The 20,492-nt window shown below is 36.1% G+C and overlaps 1 protein-coding gene across 1 annotated transcript in view; it reads right to left on the bottom strand.

Moving 5' to 3' along the window:
- Positions 1-401: 401 nt before the first annotated feature.
- TBCD (tubulin folding cofactor D) overlaps positions 402-20,492 on the bottom strand; it is a gene marked incomplete at both ends in the record, with an annotated part of 41,805 nt that continues 21,714 nt past the window's right edge. Inside the window, 10 exons of the mRNA XM_010167104.1 lie at positions 402-540; positions 1,728-1,886; positions 2,890-2,973; positions 7,807-7,947; positions 8,828-8,919; positions 9,344-9,462; positions 13,182-13,263; positions 15,540-15,616; positions 16,055-16,117; positions 18,249-18,280. Of these exons, the coding sequence (XP_010165406.1) occupies positions 402-540; positions 1,728-1,886; positions 2,890-2,973; positions 7,807-7,947; positions 8,828-8,919; positions 9,344-9,462; positions 13,182-13,263; positions 15,540-15,616; positions 16,055-16,117; positions 18,249-18,280 (988 nt within the window). The remainder of the gene's footprint in view (positions 541-1,727; positions 1,887-2,889; positions 2,974-7,806; positions 7,948-8,827; positions 8,920-9,343; positions 9,463-13,181; positions 13,264-15,539; positions 15,617-16,054; positions 16,118-18,248; positions 18,281-20,492) is intronic.

Raw genomic sequence — 20,492 nt, 5'->3', positions numbered from 1 at the left:
AAAAAAAAAAAGGAAAAAAAAAAAAAAGAGCCACAACATTTAGCAAGCTGAACGGTTCTTGCTCTGTTAACAGCTTGGAAAGGTGAGCAAATAAACCTAAGAGCTGACTGAGCCAACAGGCAGGAACTCTCAGCTTCTACCAGGCCAGGAAATGAGAAACAAAGTGTCCTTACTCTTTGTTTCCTGCATGCTCAATAATTCAAGAAAATACCTTTAAAGATTAAAAATATAAAGCCCATCAGGTTTATCAGTATGAATTATTTAAAAAATCTTACATCTGAAATTCTTATAGAAATAACTATCTGCAGTATCCACTGTAACAGATTAAACACTTAGTCAACAATTCTATCAGGTAAATGCATACTCCTACCAAAACCAGGACAGCCATTCTGCTTTCTTACCGTTGTCTCTGTTAATCCACCAACCGACACCGAGAGACCCAAAAGCACATAGTATTGGTACGCTGGCAAACCCAAAAGCTGGGTGATTCGAGGAAAGGCTTCTGATGCAGCATTCCAGTTTAGAGTCTCTTTCTCTGACCTGGGGAAAGGGGAAGGAAAAAAATTAAATCTTGTATGTGTGCACCGTCTGTTTTCTCTGTGCATTCCAAATATACTTCCTCAACCTCAAGCAGCACATCAGTGAAGAAAGTCTCTGAATGACCTAGAAATCAAATTAATCATTGGTCTTTAAGCATATGGGGAAAATACAAATCAAAACTTCAGCCACTGCCAGTAAAGTGAAGCAATATTCAAGCCCTTGTTCTGACTCAGATAAGGGATTTGAACTGCAGTTTCCTTTTCACGTCTACTTTTCTCTCACTAAGAAAACAAGTTCTCCTTGTCTTCCATTCTCAGTTCTCTCCCACCAAAAACTGATACAAAACCAGACTTATCCCAGGAAAGGCTGACACAGATAGACCTCACCACGGATCAATCAGCAGCCTAGCAAACAGCACTTTTTGAGTTACAGGAGACTGAGACCCCCTGAACAAACACAACAGGAACACAAGAGTTGGACATTCCTCATCCCAATCACGCATTATAACCACCATTCAGGAAGGAGTTGCTCTCACTCTTTAACTAGAAATCCCATCTTGGAAAACTACTGCAACTACAGCTGGGTTAAAATTATACAATTCATTCAAAATTACCATGATCAATCAGTGTTTTCCACTTGGGGAAAAACTATTTCAGGAAGAGGGACTGCCAATAAATTCCAGCTCTCACATTATGACAAGAAAATGAGATACGTTTCATAAACAGCAGGATTACCAAAACACAGCTGCCAGCAGATCTGCTTTATCACTGGTTTCCCAACTATCTATCACTGACATGATGGGTGGTTGGAACTGGATGATCTTTAAGGTCCCTTCCAACCCAAACCATTCTATGATTCTATCATCCTCCATGAAACTGGCTGATGGATTCAGAAATTATTGGGGTTGATCCAGAGAAAGACTTATGCAGCATGACCATGTAAGACCTACCTCCTTCAGAAACTATAGTTTTAACACACACTCATACTTTAAGAAGTTCTATTTTTTATGTTTATGCATATTCATTGTACACTCCAATGAAATTCCAATAAACAGCACTAAATATTCCTCAATACACATAGTAGGCATTTGGGCACAGAAATTACATCAGATTGCTTGTGTTAGGTGTAACTGCGTACGTGCATCTTTTTCTTTTCACTGGTTTAGGACACCTTCTTCTATATTTTACCTTGGAAATATTCTCTCTAGCTCTTCTCGATGAGGTATGTGAGGAACTGGAGGATGGTCAAAATGTAAAAGGGTAAGGAACACAGATCCTGCATGAGCTCGAAATTTATCAATTTTTTCAGCTGACTGTTGGGCCAACCAGCACATAATCTGTTTGCAGCTACAAAGGAGAAAATAATACATAATTTAATCAGTAGAACATGTATTTAAATTTAAATTGTTGCAATGATATTAAAAATATGGTACTATTAAAGTACTCTGGTCTAACTCTTCTTAATGAATATACAAGTGATTTAAGACATCAGCATGGTGATGCAATCTTTAGAGCTTTGTTTTCCATAGATCAGTCAAAAAATGTCATGATGTTAATATTACCTGGTATTTGATATTCACATACCAACTTTCATCTAAAAAGATACAAAGGTGTTTTATGGTTTGGATGCACTACTACATTTCAGATGGAAACAGAGCAGGAACCTTGAGAAAAGCACATTTTCAAGTAGAACACTGCACACATAGCAGAGGACAAGGTCTAGGAAATCATGTATATATTCATATATATTCAGCTAACCACTGGACATAAACCAACACCGGTTTTTTTAGAACTATTAGGAAAGTTTTGCTGCAGCTCAAGCAATACTTAAAAACTAGTAAGCTTTGGTTGGTTGGTTGGTTTTTTTACTATTACAAGTATTGTATCATGAAATTAAAAACCAGGAGCTCAGGGTAAATGACGTTTTTCTCTTTTTCCTTACTAGTAATTCTGCAAAGAAGACAGAAGTGAATACAAACTTCTCTCCACATTTTATCACATTCCAATTTAATGATGCAATGCTCTGGATATGCGGGCAAGTTTGCTTTCTATTTAAGTGAACAATACTGGCAAGGTCCACAGAGGCGGCAAGTATAGACCAAATCTCAGAGATGCACTGTATTTCAAAGGTGGGATTGCCACCCAGATTTTCTTAATAATGTTTGTCTCTCTGAAAAACAGATACAGTATTCTCAGCATTGGTATGGGTGTAAGTTTGATGCACTTCTATCAAAAGTTCTGTCATGCTCAGTAAAGGAGCATGTATACAATATATAAGCAAAGCTTCATTGTATGGACTGGAATGTAATTGTAAGAGATATAAGACACAGAAATAGCACAAGTAGCATACATGTTGGCATTAATTAACTCTGCTTCATTCTGAACCAGCAGAAGCGTCACTTCCATTAAACTTGTCATAGCAGCTTCACGTACCCTGTTGAAACAGAGATACATCAGAGTAGTTACACCTAGTAGTATTTATTTGAACACATACATTGACAGTTCAGTTAGACAGACGTAGGCAAAAAATTCAGAACAATGAAAGTGTTGACCCTTGAGAGCAACTACTGTATTTTTGGGAGGAAGAGGACTGTGTATGGCTGTACCCCCACAGTTGCAGAGGGTACAACAGTCCTCCTACCTTCCAGGCAAGTCCCCTGCCTCACCATCTTATTTTTCATTCCAGCCAGATGTCATCAGGTTTATTCTTTATTACAAGAAGGTTAAAATTTATAACTATTAGTAATGTTTAGTATGCAAGTAGATGTTTTTAAACCCAAGTGCTTTGTCTGCTTCAAATCATCATTACCTAAAAAAGCCAACCCACATTTTGTTATTAAGTTATTTAAGCACTGTTAAAAGCGTCAGAGTCTTGTAAATTTTCAAGTTTAATATTTCCAACATTTTTTAAAAAAATCTGTGACTCAGAATGGCTTAAATCTCTAAGCTAAATAATAATTAGTTTTACAAAAAAGATAAGCTAAAGTAACAGTAAGTTGTGCTTGAAGCACATCTTATCTATATGGTGAAGATTTTCTGCCTTCAAAATGCCTAAATATAATATCAATATAAAAAAAAAAAAAAAAAAAGATAAAGAGTGCAATTTCAAATCAAAAACCAAAATCAATACACTTGTTTTAAATCCCATCTTGTCAATACATAAGTTGTTAAAAGCAGTTTCTTTCTTAAGACATGGGCAGTACCATGGCAGATCCTCAGCTGTTTATATGACCCTGCAGAAGACCGGGACCAACACATCCATCACATTAGTCACTCACAGTAATGCCCTCCTTTTTCAGTAATAATGAAAAGAAAAAATAAAAAAAAAATGAACTATTTAAAAAGGTACCTGCCTACTATGAAAAGACATACTCCTGTTTCTAATTTCCAAAGCAAGCTGAAAACAGTTGCCTATGCAATCTAAAACTGGGTAGAACATTTGTTATAATGGTGAAAAAGGTAAATTACATCATTTTTTTCTAAGTATTTTAATACAAGTTTGGCAATCTTTCATCAAGGGAAGTTTTCCTACTTTTTTCATATAGTATCTGACTATTAGATATTCATGTCTAACACCTGTAGACAGATTGGACAAATCCCAGCAAACAATCTGTCAAAAGAAACATAAAGTTTGCATACGGAAAGTAAAGCTGGTTAAACTTTCCCACGATTCCATTAAAGAAAGACAAAAATTACACACCAAATAAAATGCCTCTCCAGAGAAGTAGCAATTCTCCCTTTATCTTTCCATCTTAGTCAGTGGTTTAAAAGAAACAGAATGAAAAAAAAAAATTGTATTTGGGAGGCCACAAAAATATTTAGCAGTGAACAGTTTGCTATGAGAAAGGATTCCCTTCCCCCTTTAATTGACATGTTTCTTGACTTGATTTTGGCTAGCATTGCCAAAGAAGCTTTAAAAGAATCTGGTGCTGTAAGCACATTTGAATTTTAATGGGTGTTTGGTATTTAATTTCCTCAGGATTTCTTTGAAAATTTCCACTTTGTAGAGTTTTGCTTTGTTTTTAAAACAAGACATAGACAGAAGGATAAACAACAGGTACGGGGAACTTAAGCAAGAGCTGTCAGATGTGGAAGTTAACTTGAATACCTAATTATACTTAGGCAGGTTCTCATCTTGTTTAGTATCTTGACTAATGTTGAAAGCAAGAAGCTTAGTATCTCTTCCCTTCCTCTGGCTCACCACCTTATATGGTTGCTCTTACATTTTCTTTCAGCTACACAGAGACCTGTGTCTCTCTTGTGTTACTACATTCTCTGAGCGAGAGATCCATTCACCTCCCTCTTGCTTCTTTGATGGCTGAGGAAGGAGGAGAGGGAAAGCCAAGCTCCTCCTTCCCTTGCACAAGCTGAAATGACTTCATCTTGATCCTTACTAGTTTGCATCCTTGTTTCCTCTTCTAAGTTTGAGATATCAAACACGCCTACTTTTCTCTGATTTCTTGTCCTATGTTATTTCCCTGTTATATGACAATTTTACCAACCAGTGCTGAAGGCTGAGGAGCTGGGTATCATCACACAAAACAAGAAAAATACAAACACACAAATACTAACTCAGGCAGATAAAAGTAGTCTGGATTATTTGCCCTGTGTACTTTTCCAACACATTTGTAAATACTGTAGTGAAGTACCCTAAGGAACAAGGCTAGTCAATTTTAAAAGTGCCCAATATTAACATGGCACAAAATATCCATCTCCTGCTTTGCGCTGTAGAACTTCACTTCTGGTCAAAGACAGAGTAGTTATGAATAACAACTACTGCAGCTCACGCTGGAACTGATGAGATCTCAGTGACTGATAATGACTCGGAAGAGCACAAGGATTAAAGTCTGACAGCAGTATAAACCACCCGATGATTGCTGGCAATGAAAAACTCTAGTACCATACACATTGCACAAAAAAAGCACCCCCACAACTTTTCTTCCTACATAAGACAATAGTTGATTGCAGGGTGTGTTACAGTTGCTCCCATTACTCATGGTAATTAAAAATGTACTTTATAGCACCTGCCCCTGTGCTAAAGCAGTCCTAAAGAGGAGAATGCCACTGTATTTTTTTTTTCTTCTTTTAAAGCAAACCTGAGGCTACCAATTAGAATAATGACCCTAAAGTCAGGAGTGAGTAGGACAGAATTCTAAAACAGACGTAACCAGAAATTTGAGCCTAAACAAGAAGTTCCCAAACTCAAACAATACATACTTGGCATCATGTATTATTACACCGGATCTGAACAGGGATCAGCACGCTCTGCATGGCTGCTGAAGCTGAACACAGCCAATGCTCCAGAACTGGACTGCTTTGCCTGCAGCAGGGAGGAGGGAGCAAGCAAGTGACTGAGACTGTTTTGGCCGCAGGAAGAAGTATGACAAGCAATGAGGAGTGCACACCCTCCCCTGCAAGGTACGACTAATGTCTCGCCCCTTGTAGCCTTTCCAAGTCAGCAATTACCATCACAGGTCACAACCATCATCTGCGAGCTCTGCCAGCTTTGCTACAGCCACAACATACCTAGTTTGGAGCCTTTCATTTCAGCAGTCCTCTATCCCTCCTCACCTGTTGAGTCTTAGCTGCCAGTAACAATATAGTAGATGCCACTCAATTAAATTAAAAGGAAATTATGTTTCATGACCATATACTACTGTTGAAAACACCCTTCAAAGAAGAGGAGAGTGACTGAAAAAATGTCTAAACCAGTTACTTCATACAAACACTCTGCAAGGACACAACTGAAAGTAAACACCAAAGCCCTTCGTGTGACTCAGCACTGTTAGACAAGAGCTCCTTCAATAAACTGGGAAAACAAGGAAATCTTTCCAACCAACAAAACTATTTCGTATCAATGCTTTTCAGGCACTCCCCGCTTCCTGCCTGGAATGTAATAAAAGCATAGCCAGATACTAGATCTGAACAATCACCAGGTGGTTAATTTACAATCCTGAACTCGCATCTCTGTACCCTGAGATGCTTCATAGAGTTGTCAGACAGGTCAAATATATATGACCACATTGTTACCTTACAAACAGTATTACCCATACTGTTAAACAGGGCTGATACTATATGTATAGAATTGTATCATATCTAAAAGCATCTAGATATTTGAAAATATCTGCATATTTTCAAATTAAAATTATGGATTAAGACAATAAAATTAAGAAGTCTTTGTCAAAAACAGCATTTTACTCAAAATCAATTTCCAACCAACACACAACTGAAATTAATTTATCACATTAATTTACTTAGATTATGGCTTCTCTATACAAGGATTAATGTTACTGCTTTGAGCTTTCTACATAGCAACAAAATTGTCATATATTTCAAATCTGTAGATAATGATTTATTCCTGAATTCTGATAATTTAATACTTTTGACGGTTGGACTTGATGATCTTAGAGCTCTTTTCCAATCTTAATGATTCTATGATTTTTATTAAGAAATATTATTTCAGGCCAGGCATATTTGTGTTCAGGAAGACTACTCTGTAACTACCTTGTGGAATTCTACAGGATGAAGTAAATACAGAACATTCAGATGAATGCAATATTAAAATATAAAGAAGATTCAGTATATAAGGGAACTGTGAAGACTGAAGGACATGATAAAAATGAGTGCTACAGACTTAATCTTATACCTGTTATACAGACCTCACATTAGTAGATACGTTCCTACAGACTCATGATTTAATTATTTTTGCAATCTCATAGCTGAAATCATCTAAACTCTAAACTTACCAAAGAGTTAGTAATATCACAGCACAATTTATAAAGTTTTTATCCACCTCACTTAAGAGTTACTAACCTTGAAAATTTGCCACTAACATGCTATGCAACTGCTCCCTCTCCTGGTAAAAAATCCCTACAACACTAACGTACCACAGGAGAGGTCACTAACTAGGAATAAATGTGTTCTTTCAAAGAAACAGAAGCAATGTTTTAAGTCTCTGTACTTTTCACAACTAGAGTACATTACTGATATTCACTAAAAGAAAATAAGGTCATCCAGAAAACCAGAATAAGGCTGAACTTCAGTTTAAAACACAATACTCCCTAACTTTCCTTATTTTCAAGGCAAGGGACAAACAAATTCTCGTCAACCTTTCCTTTCACTTTCTACTCTTCTTCCCCCAGTATATTTCTACCTATACTCAAATCTCCAGAAGCTTGGAGCTACCTATTTCTAACAAGTTTGGAACATCAGTTTTTAATTAGACATCAAACATGACAACTAAGTCTCTCTTTGTAAGGCATCTTACCATCCTCCAACATCTCCTCGGCTGTCTGTCGTGTAGTCAGTCACACCATTAAGTAGAGTTGCATAAATCTGAGTAACATTATCTTTGCAAACATATTCTTCCTGGGATCCTTCTCCCTTTACACCTATTGTCTGGCAAACCCTTTAAAAAGAGAAAAAGGAGGGGAAAAACCACAACACTGGCAAGGAGAAACATTAAGATCATAGCTTTGTTATGTTGCTTAATAACATTCCCTGGACATCCAATATTCTAAACACCTACAGCATCTGATACAAACAGTATGAAGAATATTTCTGAGCCTACTGTGTTCTATTTGACATGATGATTTCTGATCAGTGTCCAGGTTTAAAGGAACACTGGCAAGGCTGAAAATTCAAGAGATAAGCAGATGGGTTTTATGTCTATAACACTACAAGGAACATGCTTACAGTACTTCTCAGTTTCTGAACTCTCCTTAAAATGAAGTAAGTAAAAAGGGCAAAGGGCTAATACAATGTGCATTGAATTTGTTATTAACAGACTTCTTTACATTGAAGACATGGGTTTTTTGCACTGTTAACAGTTAAAGGGCACATATACTAAGATACGACTAATACAAACTGCAGTGTAGCATGTCAACACAGGAAATACGCCTTTAGAGAAAGAGTACAACTTCTTGAAACCAATTCAGTATTCTTACTAAGAAAGTAGAAAAAAAAATACATTCTTCCTCCTCAATAAAGCTCAATAAATTGCAGCCCATGAGAAAGGCAAACTTTAAAATACGCTCTAGCTATTCAGTTAATTAAAAAAACCCACAACCATCAGAGTTGCACTCCATCCTCAGATGTGTGATAATCTTCTGAATCAAAGATATATTGAATAATGGACATGCACACAGTTCCACACTAAAAATGTGCACGCCACAGTATAACTCATTTCAAGAACTACGCTAGAAGTTCACAACAGAAAGCAGAATGAACAGAAGAAATCTTCTAGAAAAATAATTAAAATTAAAAAAAAAAAAAGATTATAAACATACTTTGCAATTGCTATTAGGGCATCTCTTCTGGATTCTGCAAAGCTCACGTCTGCAGGGGAAATTAAGGTAACTTTTTTCAAACCTTCCAAAACCTGAAAAAAAAACCCAAATAGATATTTAAAGCCAATGTATTATTATGATAAGTGTTAATTTAAATATCATATTAGAATTAGTTCAATCATGTATGGAAGAATCAAGTAGGCAACAGTGTTCAGTTTCTCACCAGGATTTGTCAGTATGCCTCATTCTTCCCTTTGGACAAACGTTCTATAGCAAAGGGATAATTCAACCTCTGGCTTTTCCATTAACACTACTAAAGCAAAACTAAACTTTAATTATCAGAATCTATGGTAAGCTAAACTCATTATGATTTTCTGGAGTCACTGTACATTAGAATCCAAATCCCTTTCACAAAGACCTTTAATTATGATCATTATTATTTATTTGATTACCATCATAGGTTTCATTCAAAATATCGTGTGCCCTCGTCTCATTACAATGATCATGTTTTCTCACCTGTTGGAGCCTGCCCTTCAGCAGAAATCTTGGAAGGGCCCCAAGAGCTCGTGAAAAGCCACTACGAATCATTTCCTCTGTGTTTTGGAGTTCTGAAACGTACTGTGTCACCAGCTCATCTAGAAAAAATACAATTGCAGAGTGAAAACCAACTACCACATCATTTACATATCTGGCTAGCAAAAAAAATAACACAGGAAAAGATCCCCTGAGCAGCTAGAAAAATTTATAATTCATTAAACTAAAATACAGAATACCTTTAATTTCCTATGGGAAAAAAAAAAAGATAAAAAATTGAAGATGTTCACTAGTACATGAATGAATTCTTATTTTCTAAATACAAAGTCAGATTTTTAGACAGACTAATCCCAGCCATTCAGAAAGAGAAAAGCCAAAGTTCTCAGTTTTTAAAAGTTTTAATTTTCAAAACTCTAAAGAACAAGTATAAGCACAAGTCTTGATGAAAACACGGGAAAACAAGTTCTCTCATATTTGCAAGTCATAATTTTCCATAATGAGACAAGTATTCTGTGTTAGAAAAGAGATGCCTCTGGATTTGTCAAGGTCAGTTTTTCCCCAGGAAAGTCTTAACTGGACTCAGGATTTAAACACACACACACGGATCGTACCTAAGCAATGAGGTAATTTCGCATCACTTCTTATATAGAGACAAAAGTAAAGCTGGGCTTTTTGCAGGAGAAAGCTCAGAAAGAAGCAACCACTTTGACATAGGGTTGCTGTGCTCCAGTTCTGGGCAGTTACATGACAAAACAGGGACAATGGCTCTATAAACAGTAGCACAGACAAAAGGAACAAGAATAAACTGAACTGAGCATGAAAAAAGGAGGCTCAACAATGAAGTAAAGTGATATGAAGGATGAATGAAGAAAAAAAAGAGAAAAGTCAGGAATCTATGTATTTCTACTGTAGTAGTTATCATAGACTTAACAGAGCTTCCTTTACCAGATTTTTCAGCCACTATATCAAACTACTCTGCAAAATGCAGAGAAAAACAAGATAGCTGCAATAAACACAACTCTTCCAAAAAGGATAAAGGTGGTCTTATTAATTGCTTTACTAAAAATGCACTTTTAATCCTCAAAGAAAAAGAAACAGAGATCCTAGAAAGATTACACAATTGTGCCATTGCTTACTGTCATCTAAGATTTAAATGATTGAGCAATATTTGCTAGAGGAAGAAAGAATAGTTACCATAAGAACCTACACATTGATCATAACTCACATCAAGGTTGGTTTTTTGTTGTTGTTGTTGTTGTTGTTGTTGTTTTTTTAAATCCCCATGCAATTGGCAGGCCTCAACTAGTTCCTCATATCAGGAAACTAGTTCTCTGTCCAGAGGTTAGCAATACCTTCACAGAAGCACATCTGCTATTTAAAAATTTCCAAACCACTAGAGTGAGCGTAAGGTAGAGTTTTGAGGCCATACGAAGATGCAACACTTGCTTAGACTGCAAGATGATCTTAGACAGTGAGACTATGACAGTCTTCGCTTTGATTGATGCAAATCTAAGATTGACATTTTAGCCAAATGACATAAAATTAAGACATGACAACTAGCAAACGAGCAGCTCTTTACTTATAACTACTTAGTAATTATGCTAGCAAGGGTAATGCAAATGTTAATATTTTTCTAAGAGTCCTCAGCTTCATAAAACAACATGGCCTATGAAGTGTCTACAACATTAATTCAACACAACCCATCCTGAAAGAATATTAAAAGAGAAAATCATCCAAACCAAACCAGAACACATTAAGACAGAAAAAATAAAACAAAGAAAATGTGGAAACAAACAGAGGCAAAAGTAGTGACTCAATAAAATTGCAGGGACAGATTCTGAATGTCAAATCACTAAAGTATCTTTGATTTGTTTTCATTCTCAGCTGTCAAGCCATAGTGAAACACTGGTTAGACTTTACCAAAACCATTTTTCTTTCCAATTCCCTTAATCATGTTCAGACCTGCTTTAACCAACTTACCTAAGGCACCTGTATTGTCACTGAATACCTTCTGCACTGTAGCTTCCACATATATACGCGTACATCAGATACTACAGGGAGGATTTTTAGTAGTGGACGTCAATCCCACAACTTACAGATTTTAATGATCATGAAATAAAGTTTTTACTGTTACAGAGATGAAAATACCTAATTGTTTTTCCTTTTAAAAGATGCTTGCATGTATAAGGGCATTTTCATTACCCTGTGTGGAAGAGGCTTTAAAGCAGTACTAGGCCAAATAAAAGCATAAACAAGACAGAAGTGACTACAGATTTTTTATAACAGAAAAATTTCCAACTCACAATTCTATTCTCTAAATCACTCCAGAAAGTCTGATGAAATTTTTTGCCTGTATCTACAAATCTAATTATGTCCCTATACCATCAGACCACCACGGCTACATCACCATGATTCCTTCAAGCACAAGCCAGATGAAAAGCTAACCTAGAATCCAGGAAAAAACAATTAAGCTTTACAGGCATCTAAAAAGAGTACAGCATCAGAACAGCTCCGGCCATCTATTGCACGTTCTTCCAGCGGATCCTCCGTCCCTCTGGATTTTGATGTCTGGCTGAGTTTTCCAGTCCACTTTTACAGAAGCTTGAAATTTCATCCTTACGTAAAATGTGACCTATTAACCTTCCAAACTTTTATCTTGCTTTTTTTGATTTAGCATTGTCTCCTCTGGCCCAAAGTGTTCTTTTTTTACAAAATATTATCCTTTCCTGAGGTGGTGTTTTGTTTTGTTTTGTTTTTTAATCTGCCTCAGTACCATATCACATCTTCTTACGCTGCCCACAAAAAAACAGGCATGTAGTGTAAACATGCATGAAGGAAAGGGCTATTTTTGGAATTTTTATTTTTATTTTACAAAAATATGGAGATTTAGCAAGATAGAAAAGAATAAAAAAATCAAGATAGATTGCTTTTATACATCAGCCATAACTGCTTTGGGGCATGGACTGCATATTACCATATATGGTAGGTAGCAAATTAATAAATAATTAATAATAATAGGTAGCAAATTAATTCTAGGAACTACCATAACAGAAATAAATAATAAGGTATTCTGTTACCTGATTTAGGAATGACTTAACCATGGCAAAAAATAGGGAAATAAATCATTGTTTTGTTAAGTATATTTAATTTCACTGTCATATTTAGACAAACAAGAACACAAATGTTGTTATTCTTAAAATATCTATCTATACAATCCCGCAATTGATCTCTGTTACAATTTAACACTTGAAACAAAAGGCCCAAGAAAACCAGTATTAAAAAATATCTTGATTTATATGTAACTAACAAAAGTTTAAGTCTACTCCTATACTGCTGATTCAAATCCAAACAGATGAGATTTCATAAACACATCTACAAGAACTCTGGGTGTCCTTGCTATCCTTCTCTTCTAATCCCTAACCAATTCTTCTTCTTTAAGTCAGCCATGATCTCTGGCTTGTCAAAATATGCCAAAATATGATGTGAAAATATTTCACTTCATTAAAATTTAGGATTTGCCACAAACACATATTCTTTGTTTCTTTGTTTTACAGTATGGAATAGAAAAGCAAACTGTTTTTCCTAATGTTCATTATTAGGATACCTTGTATTCACCTCCAGTCTGAAACACGCAAAACCCCTGAGACATTCCCTAGACTTTCAGTTGGTTTTATCATTCTTTCCTGAAGCATTTTAATTTTAAGCATTTAATTTTCCTTTAAAATTAGTGATGCTCCTCCTCATTGTTTTCAGTACCTCCAAAGTGCAAGTTAGGTCCAGCCCAATATTTTCTGCCTTTATGGCAAACATGAGTCATTACCCTGTAGAGCTGGATCAGCTTCTCCCTTCTCATTGATGTAATATTCATTACACAGCGCAGCCAGTGCAGAGACCGCAGACTCCTGTAACAAAGGAAAAACTGTGAACCTGATATATTTACTGAAGTCATACTTTATGGTGACTGTGCTTAGAATTAAAAGACTAAGGAAAAAGAGAGTAGATTAATTTTTTTTAATCATTCCCTTCAGCTACTGACATTTACTTTATTTCTTCCCAGTTCTGGTTTAAGAAGAGTTGAACAGGAAAACTTTGTAAGAAAAAAAAAAAAAAATTCTACTCTCAATCCTCAAAAGTACCAATAAGCTAAATTAATATTTAAGATATTAAGAGTAATTTACCAACTCTATTTTCAGTTCAAAGATGCCCAGGATGACACAGTATTAAAAAATACAGAAGTCATTTTTTTCATCTTCAATATATTGATGCCACATTGATAAGAAACAAACCATATTTCCCCAGAAGGCTATAGAAATAAACAGAAAGACATTACGGCCTGAAAGTTATAAGCAAAAAACCACAAAATACCCAGTATCACAATCCTTGTGTCTCAATCTTAGTTGGTTTATAAAGGATCAAAGGTTGTGTATTATGCTTCAACCTTTTAATCTTTAGAGTGGTTTCGGTCACCAGTATAAAACACAAAACTAATACAGTTGCTTTTCCAAAAAGCATGTAACAAATTTTCTCATAAAATTCATGGTTGAATTATACTTTTCAGCCAATAATATAATGCTAACCAAAATTCTAATACATTTGAGAGCATACAAAAACTATACACTGTCACTTCGTATTAACAGCAATGATACTTATTAATATTCATGTTCTCTGGGTACAAGAAATCTTAAATGATAACACAGGAATCCTGCACAGTCTATTAATTCTGTCCTCAAAAGACACCTCAGACTTTTTCTCTACGCAAAATCAAGGACTTGAGAGAAAATCTGTATCCATCTCAATAATATTCACAGACATTATAGTAGCAAAATATACATAATTATCTAATTGCTGTAGATCATCTAATAATTTGGGTTGGCAGAGACCTTGAAGAAAGGTCATCTAGTCCAACCTCCCCTGCGATGAGCAGTGACATCTTCAACTAGATCAGGTTGCTCAGATCCTTCACTTTCTAAAGAGAAAGGTTTTCACCTTAAATGCACTGGAAGTGTATACTTTATGTCAGGAAAAAAGATTACTTTTCAATGTCTTAAGCATCACCCTTAAAATTATCTATGCCTAAAATATATACAGAAATCAAGTGAGAATTGACATTTACAAAACATACTTTGCTCAATATTAATTAATGTTAACCAAACAAGTACAAATTCTCTAAAGTCTATAATTAATTCTTCTAAGTTTGGTTTAGAAGTTACAGTTATAAGACATACAAACTCTTTGAATAAATTGCTAATGTCAAAAGAATATTCCAAGAATTCAAATTTCACCTTTTAATTTTCTTCAATGATTTGGATACATTCTAGTCTACTCTGTCTTCCAAGGAAGACTTTAAAAGATGAGCTACCAGATACTTGCAATGGCTTTTAATCTTCTTTTTAAAAAACTAACAGAATGAATACAATATGTTATATTCAAATTGCCTCTGTGATGGCTATTTGCTCTAACAGGGCAGACAAAAATTGTCATTTTAATTTGGTAAAGCCTTTAAGAGCACAAGACCAAACTGGCATGGTGTTACTCAGGAAAAATAAGGCAAATAACTGGAGATGTTAAGATCATGTACATAAAATACCATGAAACACATCCATCAAGGGATTTAATATTCAGAATTAGAGTAGCTTGAGAGCATAGTAAAAGGATTTGCAACAGAGTTTAATGGAAAATTTAAGCATGTTGTCCTGAATAACTCAGGTTGATCACACCAATGTTCTCACACAAACGCCCTCAGGACATTAGGCCTGAGGACATTATCCAGAGAGTCTTTTTAATTCTCTTTTAATTCTTTTTAATTTGAAGTCCTCTGAAACTACCAAAATCAACATGTCTTACACATATTACAAGTACACCAAAACAGAAGCAAAGTATCAATGTAACCATACAGCCAAGAGCAAGTATCTTCAAGCAACCATTAGCAACTTCCAATTACTCTGTTCAAATGAACATATAAGAACAACCCTTGTGATAGTTGCTCAAGTATTGATCAAAAACGTCCCTTTGAATTTTGAGGAATTAAAATTTTGTTTAAAACCAACCATTCTTACTAATCTAAGAAACAAACACTCAAGAACCAATTAGATTCCATGGAAAATAATCCATCAATGGAAAGCAAAAATACTTCTAATTCTGTATTTAATGTGACTACATGAAGAAGGAACTATCGTACCTTTACAAGCTGTCGTGCAGCGCTTGAGACAAGAGGAAGACTTCTTAGACTGTCATTTATTAACCACTGCCAGCCACCTGAAATAGTAAGGAACATAAATGGTATTAATTTTTCATACTTCCTGAACTTCAACATTCTCCATTTGATTTTTTAAAAAGACCAGTAGTTATACATATTGATCTATTTCCTTGGTTTTCCAAAATAAACAAGGTTGTGATTCTCAATTAGCATAGTTACTCTAGTTTGTTTTACAACATCTATAGTGCAAACACTGTGTCTGGTAATGGTGAAAATGTGACAGGGAAAAAAAAAAAATACTAGTAAACAGCTACAAAGCAAATCTTCAAATAACATCACCACCTGTTGCAGTATTTGTGTATCTTTTCCGTATTTTTTTAATTTGTTAGGCCACCCAATCTTGCTAATTTTGCTTCTTTGAAAAACATCATTCATTAATTCTTTGGCTTAATGGATAACTACTAAGGTAATTGTAGGTTATTTAAAACACGACGTACCAATTATTGGATCTCCTCTAAATGGCATTTTTGACAGTGACAGCTTTTCAATTAAAGTGCAGACTGTAAGAAAATAAATTTGATAAATGGATAAATGCAAAAAATAAGAAAATGCAGCAATTCCGAACATACAACCACATCAAGTTACATCAGCATTAATTTCAAATTGCAGAAAATTTGCAAATACAAGTCCAAGATATATGAAATCAGAAACTGAAAGGACATTACACTTGTGATTTTACACACAAAAAAGCTACCACACAGCGACTGTTCTCTGACAGGAGCATTCTCTGACATGCCCCATTATTCATGCAGATCCATTGCCTGGTGGTATGCTTTTCCTCTTCTGTCATTTAAAGTGCATTTTGGCTACTGTTCTGTTTCTACACCAGTCTGTAAGTGGGTATGTAATAGCGTTGATAATAAACTGACTTGGGCAAGGATAATACTGTGGCTACTAAAAAACTATTAAAATATATATGAAAGGTTTTCCTACTTCTTATTAGTTGTTCGGGGGTTTTTTTTTTGACCTTTAATGAGTGTCACCTGTCCACTGCACAGAGCCAGGAGCTGTAAAACCAGGTGCAGCTTTATACTCAGAATACAAGAATGTGTCCTTTTAATTATTAAGTCATTATTTTAAATCTATAAACTGAAATGAGTTCTAAGCTTGCAAAACTACTTTCAGCATAGTATTTTTTTTAGTGTTTCAAGGCTGTTTTGGGGGATAGACATTAACACAGTAAACACTGCAAACTTTTACTGCACAACAGATTGACTGCATTGCTCAAATTAAAACGCAGCACTTGGAGGATACAGTATCTTTCACCTCCTGGTGATCAGTTCAAATAAAACAGACGGGTATACATCCATACTCGCTATCGGACTGCTTCAGAGTTGTGGAGGGTTGCTGGAGAGGAGGGAGAGTCCAGAACAAACTACTATATAATGCCACCTTTTTGTTTTCCTCTCCTCCCACAACTTAATCTTTGAATCTTACACCGGCTCTGTACACAGTTCATCATCTTCTTCATTTATAATCAACTTACTGGGCTCCAAATCTACTCTTGAATTCAGTCTTCACTATGGTAATGTCACACAATCAGGCTCCCTGTGCTTAAGCTCCATTCAATATTCTATGTCAGCTTCTTTGCTCTAATATTTATTCACAGAGTTAAGTAACTAAACCCAAGTCTCTTAGGGTTCCTCCTTACTTCTCTACACTTCTTTTATGCTCTGTTGTGGTTGAGACCATCATCTTCATTAGACATGCAGGCAATTTGTGGAATATTCTCAGTTCTTCTCTTATTCCACCTCTACAGTTGCATCATTCCAAAATACTGTCATTGTTACTTCTCCAATACTATGAAATACTCAGCTGCTTAAAAGTTAAAACAAATTTTAAACCCCTACCTATTCTTTCAGCCTGCATTATCATGTCACAAGACTGTAAACTCATTCAAAGACCGCAGAAATCCCCTTGCCCCCTTCACCTCTTTTACTTTATCACCCCTCCATTTTGGTACTGAAACTCCTTCACCCACTAAGTCTGGAGGGCTTCATATCTTCAAAGATGGAATCTGCTATGTAGCACTTCCTTCAACCCACGAGCAGGAAACTCAAGCTGGCATCATTTCCTTATCCACCCAGGCTACCTGGATGGATGCTTTTTCCTGCAGTGTTCTTCCTTTTTATAGTGGTTCTGTATATAACAATCTTCAAAACCATCATCTTTTCTCTGATACCATCCTTTCCACAAACTGTTGTTTGTATGGTCTTTATTCTTTACCTTTGCACACATATGTATTATGATAAAATCATTAGTTACATGATGACATGTGTCTTAATGGATAGGTCATGTCTCTTCTGGAGAGGAATCTGAGTAAATCAATGAAGGAAGCCAATTCAACCCTGAAGAAATTTCACTGTGTGCAACAATGGAAGGAGAGAACGTGTGACATAAAACCAAGAACTATCTCCAACTCTTACACAGAGTTATTCACTATTATGCTAGCAACCAAAGTTCTGGCATATCTGTCTTCAGATTGGCTTTCAAACTTTGTATTTTTTTAATGACTGCTCATACTTAATTTATGCATTCAACACAATGTGTGCAAAACAAACTGGAAAAAAGTAAACAGAAGAATTAATTACTGCACATTTTCTGCTGTCACACCACAGCTGTGATACTTACCAGCTGGTCTCATCAGTTCTCCACCTAAACCCCTGCAAAGCAGAAACAGAGCCTTCAGAGAATAACCTACCACAAGCAATCTGAGTGCATTGCCTATCAAGAAAAAACCACTCAAAACCATTTTAGAATGAAAGCAGATCACAAAATACCTGCAGTTTTGCATTTCACCCACTCTAAAATACTTCTTTTAAAAGCAACTGTTGTCTTGACTTCAGCACGATTTATACAAAACCTTCCTGAACATTTAACTTCCTTCTTGACAAAATGCAGTCCCAGTCTTTCTAATTTTTTGATGTGAATTATGAGAGACTGTCAAGTTCATTCTGCTTTTCTTTTTCACTCATTTTAGAAGCATTCCAAACCTGTGGGACTTGCCACAGGACTTTTCAGTCAAACAGCCTCTACAAGCTTCTGACTTCCACAACTGAAAAGCAATTACATGCAATGTTTTAGCAAAATCTTTATGTCTGGAACATTAAATAGAAACTTCACTTATTAGTTCCCATTTTCACAAGCGTTAACTGGTTTACTTTCCTGACCAAGTCTCTCACCCTTTTCTCTCCACCCTCTCTTCCCCTGCTAAAGCCCTCTCACAGGTGATTTTGCACTCATCACCACAAGTGCGGGGGTAAAAACTTCCAACCCATCAGAAAAGGGAGAGAAACAAATGGCCCAAGAGGCTTCAGACCCTCCAAAGTAAGTGTGCTACATAAGGATGGTCCCACCGGCTCAGGCCTCAGGCTTATCCAGCCCATTTATCCATTCTTTAGCCTCTCATGTCTCTGGGCAGAGAGATGTCTCATCACCCCACTGAGCAATGTCTGCTGGCTCCATGGAAAACCCCAGGGTGCCGTGAGCACTGCTTGGGGTGCTCTGCTCCATGTCACCCTCTGCAGCTTAATTTTTCCATTTTCTGAACCTTTGACCCCTGCCCCTCCTTTGGATATTTCCTCCCTCAGCTCCATATTCTTGTCTCCATTCACTCCTACTGGAATATTTCCTCCCTGAGGTGTGCCAAACCCTTAACCACCTGTTTGTATGGCCATGCTCTGGCAGAAACTCCCAGCAAGGGGGAGGAACAACAAAGGCTTTTTTGTTTATTTGCTTGGGTTGTTTTTTTTTTTAAAAACCTTTTCTTCCCTCTTCTCCTCCTCCCTCCCCACAATAAAATTAGTAGCTGTGCTCAGAAGACAAACTTAGCAATCCTAACAACTCTTAGAACTCTGTTCTCCAATTTATCCTTTTATATGAGCTTCAAAAGCCTAAACATTTAAAACAAGTTTTTCCATTCCATACAAGCAGGTGCCTCCTGTAACATGCACTGGGTTTTTGACTGCTCAACATTTTCACTGGTTTTTCAGGTAATGCAGAGACATCAACTCCACAATATTCTTGTTTGCCATAGACCAGCGCTTCCTTTAATTGGGAAATTTTTGCTTTTAACAATCAATACATTAAGTTTAATGTAATAATCCACAGCTCAGTTTATCACTGTAGGAAGCAAGCACGGGTTCCACATCCCTATGCTGATACGGTCTTCCTATTATCTACTCCACCTTGATGCCGTGTTGTCTGCTCTCTGGCTTCTAAAAAATTTAAATTTGAAAACAAAGAAATGATGGAAGGAGTCGAGACAGCGGCAAAAAGAGAAGAATGATGTGGCAAGGCTTGCTTCCTCTTCAGTGTTTCTTTTCCCTGCATTTTGTCCTCACCCATCCCTTGCCTTTTGTCTGTTGTCTTACTGCAAATGAGTATAAAATAATGATCTTGTAAATTTGTTTGGTGTGCAACAGAGTCTGCTGATGCAAGGATTCAGATATAGACCTCTGTTCAAACTACAAAGCAAGAACTGAGTCATAAAGGCTGCTCTTCTCCACTTCTTCACACTGCCAATAAGGAAGTCAGGCCACTTAAAGCTACTCTTATGTTAATAATTTGACAGCTACCCCTTCCTTTGGCATTACATCAAGTCAATTTAATTTCAGAGTTTAGAGCTTCACTGAGGATTGTTGTCTCTGTGCAAGAATGAAGAATGGTGACAGTGATTTGCATAGTAAGATTTCCATGTAACGCAGAAACTATCATCTATCTTTGAAGGCACTGTGATACCACGTGTTCTTCTCTCCAAAACTTTTCAAGTTATTTCTTACCTAGACATCACAGTATATCCATCAATATATCTCAATTTTTTCCCCTTTCCACAGCTGATACATATTTCAATTTTAAGAACTGAGAAATCTATCA

The sequence above is a fragment of the Antrostomus carolinensis genome, unplaced genomic scaffold (assembly GCF_000700745.2).
Source record: "Antrostomus carolinensis isolate BGI_N321 unplaced genomic scaffold, ASM70074v2 scaffold8824, whole genome shotgun sequence".
NCBI classification, from domain to species: Eukaryota; Metazoa; Chordata; class Aves; order Caprimulgiformes; family Caprimulgidae; genus Antrostomus; species Antrostomus carolinensis.
Note: the sequence above shows the minus strand (reverse complement) of the source record. Positions and strands in the feature narration are given on the sequence as shown.